We start from the raw sequence: 9,214 nt of genomic DNA on the forward strand, positions 1-9,214 counted from the left end.
AAATTCCGTATCAGATAACCCTTTACAAGAGTTGTTAAATCTGGGAGAAGACGGGTCTACATCTCCCTCCTTGGATTCAAAGACTTCCTGCCTGGAGGACTCCCCTCCCTCAACTAGACAACTGTGAACGGCTGCATTCCTAGTCTCCGACTGTGGATCTTCTACGGCTTTCATCGATGAAAATGATCCTTTCTTTTGTTGTTGCAGAGAAGATCTAATTTCTTGATTCTTTGCAACTGAATCCAAAACCGTTTTCAGCGATTGATCCAACTTACGCCTCCATTTTTGCGCTGATCTCCTAAAAGGATTCCTAGCCTTTCTAACGAACATTCTACAATCCTCTACTCCATGAAACTTTCTACCGCATCTGGGACAATGACGGATCTCTTTTTCAACTTCTATCTGCTGCCTCCACGCACCTTTCGATGTATGTAATGTAATGTACTCCGGGATACGCCTGACTGCCGCTATCCTTAATCTAGCATACTTACACAGATCGTCCTCATCGTCAATGTCTATCTCCAACACCGTCCCAAGCATTCTGCCAATCTTCTCCAGAAAGATCTCACCCCAGTATTCGATCGGCAAATTATAAAGGCTTATCCATTTCGGACATGAATAGACTGCCAGAGGGATGGGATCAAAATTCGATGTCCAAGGTTGCATGTACACCGCATGCTTATCTACAAACCAATTCTCCTGATTAAGGATTCGATCTCTTTCCGATTGATTTTCAAAAAGCACCACAAAAAAGCCTTTCGGAATAAATTTAATTACAATCCGTTCGCCCCACTTCTCTTCTACCCATAGTCTAATATTTTTCCTTGACCAGTTAAAGCCGATGATCCTTGCGATCACCGCTTGTTCTTCCCAAAACTATCTATCATCCTCCATCTCCTCCATAAGATCCACCACCGTCTCATCTTCTTCTACGAAAGGCCTCCCTTTCGAATTCCCTACAAAACCCTCTACACCGCCATTAACGTCCAACGGTTTTTGCAGAGCCGATCTCCCCATCTCGAAAACTATGGATTTGGTAAATTTTTAGACTTTAGTATTTATAAATTATAATTTGTGAATATATTACTTATATTTTAAAAAAAAAAGAAAAGGCAAATTTAATGCCAAATTTATTTTTTTCAAATTTTTATCCTTGTTGAACTTCACCCGAATTTTATGGTTGCTGAACTCGAATTCGAATTCGAACCTGGTGACTTAGCCAACAGAATTAATATCTATTTCAGACCAATAGCAGTATCTTATTAAGTCTGACTACATCAATTCTAAGGAGAAATAAGCATGTTTTCAGCAATATTTAGCTTGGTTATGTTGGTGTGCATATGGGTCGTGACTACAATTGTGTTGTGGTCTTTCTTGTATGTTATCAACAATGTATCAGTCTGATCTTTGTGACAGCAGTGTTCTGATCAGAATGTATTCATCTTTGTTCGGCATTGCAGAGTTGACCGTTGTGAGCTCATGTTTAAAACCCAAAAAGAATCTGCTATCGGAATCTAGATCCGTTGGCACGAAAATCGAGGCACCCAGAAAATTCTGGCGACGACCCAGTTGAGGTCTCGAAAAACCCACCACGAATCTGTGCTTAGAAAAAAAAAATTCGACTGAATCTGGAGTGTCAAAACCCTAGCCGAAAATGCAGATTTCCGTCCAAAAATGGCAGAAAAAAAATCTGCAAGTGGGAAAAAAACGCGTCGCGTGGTTGCGCGAAATGCAGGAGAGACAGGTCGCGGGAGAGGGCAGAAAATAGCGAGAAAACCCTAGTAGTTGCAGCCAAAACGAACTGCCAAAGTAGCAATTTCGAATAAACAAAGAAATTTTTCAAAAAAAATTGTTAAAAATTCATGATGAATTTTTAATTGAAAAATTATTTCGAAAATAACCAAGGCTCTGATACCATAAAACAGTGCGAGACACACAATGGATTTCAAAGAATTGATTAATTACCGAATAAGCAAGACGCTCATAAATAATACAAGAGTATTTACAAGAATAGCAAGTTTCTAATAAGAAACTGCTGAGAAGATCGTAGAAGATCTTACTAAAATAGAATATACACTATTGAGCATTAATACTAAAATTAACATTATTTTAATATTCTAATAATGTTCCCTTGTTATATGGTTTTAAGAACTATTCCATTGTGTTGCAACAGTATTTATTTATAATCAAACTTGATATTACAGTTGATTACAGCAGTTTCTTATCTTTCTCATATTGTAATGCATTTTGTAATTACTTTGTAAACTTTGGATGGTAATATCACCGAAGGGTTATCAATTATCATTTGCATGCATTCCATATTGTAGGTTGATCAGTTTACCGCCAATTATTATAGTATTATCACACAACCCATTTTGGCATTGAACAAGCTAGCATTATCAACCATTTTGGTCTAAGTCAAGCTTAGACATTTTGCCAATGGCTTGCATTGCAGTCATCTAGTCCATTGAAGAGGTGTTGATTAGGTCGACTCAATGGCCTACATATTTTGATCATCTTGTCATAATTCATCTTCTTGCATACATCATAGATACTGTGTGGTTGAATCACTGTATGCTCTCACCTTGCCCACTCCGAGACCTGGATGATCTGAAAGAGTGGAGGCGTTGCATATGCATTTCTATATTGCAAAAAAATTAAATAAAAAGTAGGGTGGGTTATTACAGCAATGTTGTAGCAGAGTAGGCCATTTGCACCAACACTTTATGTCTTTCTCATCAAACTTAGGTCAATTAATTCTTACCTAAGTGATCCTTAACAATTCTCACTTCCTCATCTTCATATTTTTATCCCAGAAAACATGTATCAGTTTTGTACCTTAATTCGAAAAATTGGATTTTTCATTAAGTGTTCAGACAAGCGTCAATAACTCTTCTAGCTAGGGTTTACATCAAGTCCCCCAATTTCTCTAGTGTATTGCATCACTTTCATATAATGTATACATCTATTCCTGCAATTTTCAACATCTTCCCTTCCAATGGACAGAAATTTACCCAAAAGAATTATTAGAATTTCAAATTGGATTATTTTCCCTCCAACTCTATAAAAGGAGGTATTGGGCTCTCATTTTCCTATGCAAAAGAATACACACAACAAAATGTTGTCAGATTGAACTGGATTGTCCTTTCAAAATGATTGAGGACGAAAACCCTCATTGATTTACTGATTTTGGATTTGAGAGATGGTCCCTAGCTTAGTTTGAGTGATTCCACACAGGGATCACCATTGATTTCACCATATTTGCAGATTTGGGGTTTCAGTAATATGAAGATTTTCATGATATTTTGATTACAGATTTTTGGGAGTGTTTTTTGCTAATCTTTTATGAGTTTTCTGGTGATTTTAAAGGGTTCTCAGAGCCTATTATTGCTGGCCCTTCAGCTATGTTGCTAGCAATGTCCCAGATGGGTCATACCGTTCAAGCAATGCATTGGGAAGTGGGTCAATGGGATTGAATGATCTGAAATCATATGCAAAATGATCTTTTATGCAAGGCAACTCCATTGAAGGCCTTTTGAGGCTGATCGCTGGTGTTTTGTCAATCCAATGAATGTCGTACCATTTACAAGGAACAATGAATGCATGGCATGAGAATTTCATGGTGTAGCTTTGAAGTTCTTGGGTTTTTTTCCTCCTCCAAAGTGACGTCAAGTTCAATGGTATCATTTGCTACTAATTTCAGGTTAAAAAAATATGTTTTAAAGGAGATATGAATTATCTAGGCAAAATCACCCCTGTATATCAGTGTTCTTTTCAGTCAAGTAGAAACAGTTCAGCAGTGTTGGGTTGGAGTTAAGTTTATTTGAGACCCTTGGGGGTGTTCTTGGCAAGTTCGGAGAGGTCTGGGAGGTGTTTCCTGTTGGCGTATGTATAGCTGCAGGAGAATCCTTGAGGGGGCCTACTTCACCAAATGTGCAATTAGCCTTCGGCTTTGCACATAGGGGGTTGGCTGACTAATAAAGAAGGGCGATTGTATTTGATTAAAATAAAATATAAAATCATATTCATCTCCATGCATGGGAGTAGCTATGATGGATGTTCCACCCTCTGGGAGTAGCCATGGTGGATGTCATTCCATGACACAGATATGAACAAGGAGTCCTCCCTAGCTAAGAGGGAGTGTTGATGTTGTAGCTAAGGTCGGACCCTTGTTTGGGCCGACTTAGTTAAGTATAAATATAAAATATAAATTATATTTTATTAATAATTATGTATTGGGCCAACTTGTGCAAGTCCGCCACCCTTGGGAGAGGTCACATTGTTTCAACTTTCAATAAAGAAGTGCCTTTGCATAGGTATAAAGGAAGATTATTTACCTTCCATTTTAATATAGCAGATCATAGAAATTACACTGCAATTCACATCTTCTAGCAGATTGAATATTCAAGTGCTCGGGGGAGACAATCGTGCATTGTCTATGGTTGGGAGGGCAAATCATTGCCCGTGGTTAAACGAGCACATAACTAACATTTCCTTGCTGCTATGCCCAGCAACAGGAGTGTTTCATTCTCGTCACCACTCAGAAAAAATATATCAGACCTGTTCCTTGATCATTCTTGGCAGATTTAAGCCACTTGCAAACTGCCGGGTGTATAAGAAGACCTCTGTGCAGTGTTGGGTGTGTTCAATATATCATTGCAGACCTGTTTTACACATTTGCTTTCTTATTGGAGTGTTTTGGAGGGTGTTACCTTGAGTATTGCCTCTGTTTTGCCCATTGGATGTGTGGCTTTAGCAATTGGGAACTTGCTGGGTATGACAGAATGTTGTTTGCAGACCTGTCCCTTTGTGTTTGGTAGTCTTGCAACAGTTGAGTGTGTTTGGAGACCACTATAGCAATGCTGGGTTATTGTGAAGTGTTTGGCAACCTCCAGGTGGTGTCATGTGTGTTTGGAGGTTGATTTCAAAGGCTTTCAAGGCTTCCATACCCTGCAATTGATGAAATGCAGAACTGTAACAAGTTCCAAATGACATTTAAGACGTGTATTGTTCATCTCCATATCTGATTCCAAGATACTCTAAGTTGGTACTTCTTTTGATCATTATTTCATGTATTGGCAACACTTGTAAATGCTTATACTCCAGGGCAAATTGTAACAGCAGTTATGCAAGTATTGATAGTTTATATCAGACTTAAATATTATCAGTGCGTTCTATATTTGCAAATTGTGTTATTGTTATGACTGCCAAAATCAACCGAAAAAAAAATAGAGGTTGTTGTTACAAAGTGATCCTTATATGGATTGAAGCAGTCTTAGTGTATGTGGTGTCAAAAATTGATGTTTTTCTGTTGGAACTTGGTTCTGGAAGAAGTAAAGCAAATGAATTTGTATAGTTCAAAACTTCAAATTAATTGATGATTGATCACTAATCATTGTCATGAATGTGGATGCTATGCTACTTATTGGGAATAACAAGGACATGATCAGGGAGCTTGAAAATCGATTATTTGGTACTTTTGGCATGATAAAATTAGGAGCTGCTATATATATTTTAGGTATGAAACCTGCAAAGATTGGGTTAACAGAAAACTCTAGCTAAACTAGAAGAAGTGCGTGGAAACTGTTTTACAGCATTTTGAAATGCAAGATTGTAAGCCAGTATGTATTCCCTTACTAGTTGGCAAAAGGCTTTCTGTGAAACAATCTCGTAAATTAGACGATGATTTTGAGGAGATATCTAAGGCCTTTTATGCCAATGTTGTTGGAAGTCTCGTTTATGCTATGGATTTTACAAGAGCAAATATTGCATAAGCAGTTGGAGTTTTGAGGAGGTTTATGTCTGACCCTGATAAAGATCATTGGACTTACATGAAAAAGGATTTCAAATATACAAAAGCCTTCTAACCTTGCATTTATCATCAGGTAACTAGTAATATGGGCAACTTAACTGACTTATACAACTTCATTTATTTTGATTGGGTTGGTGATCTAGACTAAATGAGGATCACGAGTGGCTATGTGTTGACTTTGTTTGGAGAAGCTATGAGTAAAATGAGCAAACAACAACCTTAGTGGCATTGTCCATTACAAAAGCAAAGTACATGGCTGTCACACATGCCTATAAAGATGCAATATGGTTACAGAGATTGCATTTAGATATTGGCTTTGAGTGCACACTGGCCAAAATCAGTTGCAACATCAAAGTGCCACTTGTTTGGCTGAAAATACAATATATGATGCTCATACAAAACATATTGACGTTCAATATCACTTTATTTGAGAGATGATTGAGGGTGTCAATATCATGTTACAAAAGATTTTTACCTTGGCAAATGGTGCAAATTCTCTCACTAAGACAATGAGCTTAGAGAAGTTCAAGTGGTACAATGAATCTATAGATCTCTCAACCCCTGGCAAAGAATCCATAGTTCAATGCAATTCCCATTTTTCTCTTGCAAGGTATACATGTGGGAAAATGTTGGGATAGGTTTCATACACCTAACATTCTAATCTTTGAAAATATTTATTTAATTACTTCCATCCACATATTTGGGGCATGCCACTTGGACTGACACTTTATGTCACTTAAAGTTTATATTTTAGCAAGTGTCACTCAATGTCATGGAAGTTGCTGATTACAACTATGACAACTTGCAAGGTGTATAAGAGTTACCAAAAAGAAAGTGAATGTTGGGCATTTGGGATTTCATTCCAGCACATGGTTTTTGGTTTTGCTGATGCCCATATGTTGAGTCCTTGGGTTGAAAGTAATATATAATGTATTTGCAAATACAATTATGTGGTTTGGTTATTGGACAGATAAGCAAATTGTATTTATGTACTCTCTTGTTTGAAGACTAATACAAGCTTGAGTCTTTTTAGTGGTGAAGTTTCTTTCAATGTTCCACGGAGTTTCCTGACAGGGGGACGTGGGGATGGGTTTCAGGGATGAGGCAACCAAGGGCCTATAATTGGGGACAGCAGGGGGGCGGTGGGGGAGGAGCAATGCTGAAATAAAAATAGAGGTCATTTGAAATCTTCAAGGCAAAATCTGCAAAATAGCAGCTCTATGAGTGCCTCATGAAAGGCCAACTTGTTTTCACGAAGCTAAAGGTTGCAATCAGTATGTAATGGCATGTGCCACATAGCAAGTGACCCAGCGGCATCCCCAACGGAGGTAGCATAGGTGGTGGAAGTGGTGGTGTTGTGGGGGGACATTTCCCCAAGTCCCCAAGTCTCGGAAACATTCCCCTACAGGGGACACGGGTTTTTTTGGGAGATACACATCACCGTGGATCACTGGTTTTTTTCCACAAGGATTTCTTTATGCATATCCTATGCTATTGCAAAGTTATCCTATGCTATTGCAAAGTGTTGCGGTTTCATTTTCTCTATTGCAATTTTAATATTTGCATTTTCTACATGATCTATCAATGTTAAAGAAATTGCATGCACTAAGGAACAATAAGTTTTAACTAAATTTTTCACCCTGTTAGTAACATAAGTTTTATATTTTTTTCTGTTGTAGACCATTCCAAACACATTTACTTGATACAGATGAACAACGTGAAAGATAAAGATAGTAACATCGTGACCAACCATAAGAACAACACTTCCACACATGAAGAGTTATGTGATATGGTTGATTGAAGAGATATCAATAATAAGTGTCAATCCAACGATACATTGTACAAGGAAGAAGATGACTTGTTTAATTGTAAATGAAGTGTTGCATTTCCATAGGTCCTACAGAACAATTTGGTCTAGAAGGGGTTAAAGGTCAGGGTGAATGTTCTGTACTCCATTGCTTATTACTTGGAATAGTTATTTCTTGCCAAATCTTCCTATAATATACTTTATTATTCCTCTATCTTTATCTGCGGATGCCAAATCACATAAAGACACACTGCTCTTTCCGCATAGTCTTTAGTCAATAATTAATTGCATGATTATAATCCACGTTTACGTCTCCGGAGATAATCCTAATCATTCACAAGGCAACATTAAAAAAAATAAGCCTCTGAAACATTAATAAAGTAAATATGTTCCTGCCCTGTTACTGACTGCCTATACAAAATGAATTGAAAAGATTAATACAGTAAAAATGTTTCTGCCCTGCCACTGACTTCATATATAAAATGAATAGAAAGTGATTAGAAATAAATCTATTTAATATGATATTTAAAGTTACTCTTCAACTTGATAATGAATCATGATCCCAAACACTGATGCAAAATACTCATACACAATTAAAACCAGAAAAAACTCTTATCAATATTATGGACTGTGGAAATACCATATATCATATGATATTTATACTTAAACATCGAAGGTACCCCACATATCCACTTCTAGCTTTCTGACGTTATTCAAATTATGTATATTCAAAACAGAGATTGCTCCCATATTATAAAGCTATTAAAATTCAACAGCCTGTTGAAAAGAATTTGACAATAACACCCTGGTATTTGCCGAAAGGACCAAAAAATACCTCTGAACTAGGGATTTCCTGCACAGAAGATTTTGATTTTTCAGCGGACACCGCTGCAGAAGCTAGGACCCTCTTCATAATTCTACCAGCATTCTTTGTTTGCGGAAATATATGGCGAGGAATTCTGAGCCTTTGCTGAAATAAATCAATCTGCATTTGGATGAAAAAAAAATTATTCAATAAATAAGTTGAAAATGGAAGCAAGGTAGTCTGAGCAGAGAGAGGTTATAAGATGAGAATGACAAATTAATTGCAGGTGACCTTAGCAGGGTGGGGAGTGAAACATTTAGGGGAAAAACGCGAATCCAGAAAAGGCGTCGCGTGCAGTATAGTAGCCATCTGCTGCACTTCCTTTGAATAAAGCGCAGGACGCGAGGTTTAAGTTCGACGCTTTCAAGCTTTATCCACTCTGAGACCAGTGAGGTTTAAGCTAATAAAGCTACCGTGCTCATGTGGCGGTTTGACAAGAAGGGGCTACTCGATGATTTCGTTCTCTCTCTTGATTATGCACCTGCTCCACAATTTTGAAAAAAGATATGGAACTGAATTGAATTGAATTGACGTAAAGTTTATGGTAAAAAAAACATACACATTAAACTTCCTGAATATATTTTTCCATGTCTAATTTTCTGTTATTAATCTTGAATAGAAAGTTAGCCGTTTGGTTGATCTTGTCCTCGTCAAATAACTGATGCATGTTGTAGGCCTTCATAATGATCTCACACTTATATCATCATACGTTGTGCATTCAGTAAGAAAG

The 9,214-nt window shown here is 37.4% G+C and overlaps 1 protein-coding gene across 6 annotated transcripts in view; it reads right to left on the reverse strand.

Moving 5' to 3' along the window:
• The window catches only part of LOC131073126 (protein PLASTID TRANSCRIPTIONALLY ACTIVE 14), a 273,647-nt gene extending 264,647 nt beyond the window's left edge, over positions 1-9,000 (reverse strand). For 3 of the 6 annotated variants that reach the window (XM_058009511.2, XM_058009510.2, XM_059220952.1), the window contains exons 1-2: positions 8,716-8,999; positions 8,455-8,604 (exon numbers count right to left, since the gene is read on the reverse strand). In XM_058009511.2, coding sequence (XP_057865494.2) covers positions 8,455-8,604; positions 8,716-8,793 — 228 coding nt within the window. In that variant the 5' untranslated portion in view covers positions 8,794-8,999. Of the gene's footprint in view, positions 1-8,454; positions 8,605-8,715 lie in introns of all 6 variants that reach the window. The other 3 variants (XM_059220953.1, XM_059220951.1, XM_059220950.1) reach the window with 1 other exon arrangement.
• Positions 9,001-9,214: the final 214 nt, after the last annotated feature.

Source organism: Cryptomeria japonica, chromosome 5, assembly GCF_030272615.1.
Source record: "Cryptomeria japonica chromosome 5, Sugi_1.0, whole genome shotgun sequence".
Classification (NCBI taxonomy): Eukaryota; Viridiplantae; Streptophyta; class Pinopsida; order Cupressales; family Cupressaceae; genus Cryptomeria; species Cryptomeria japonica.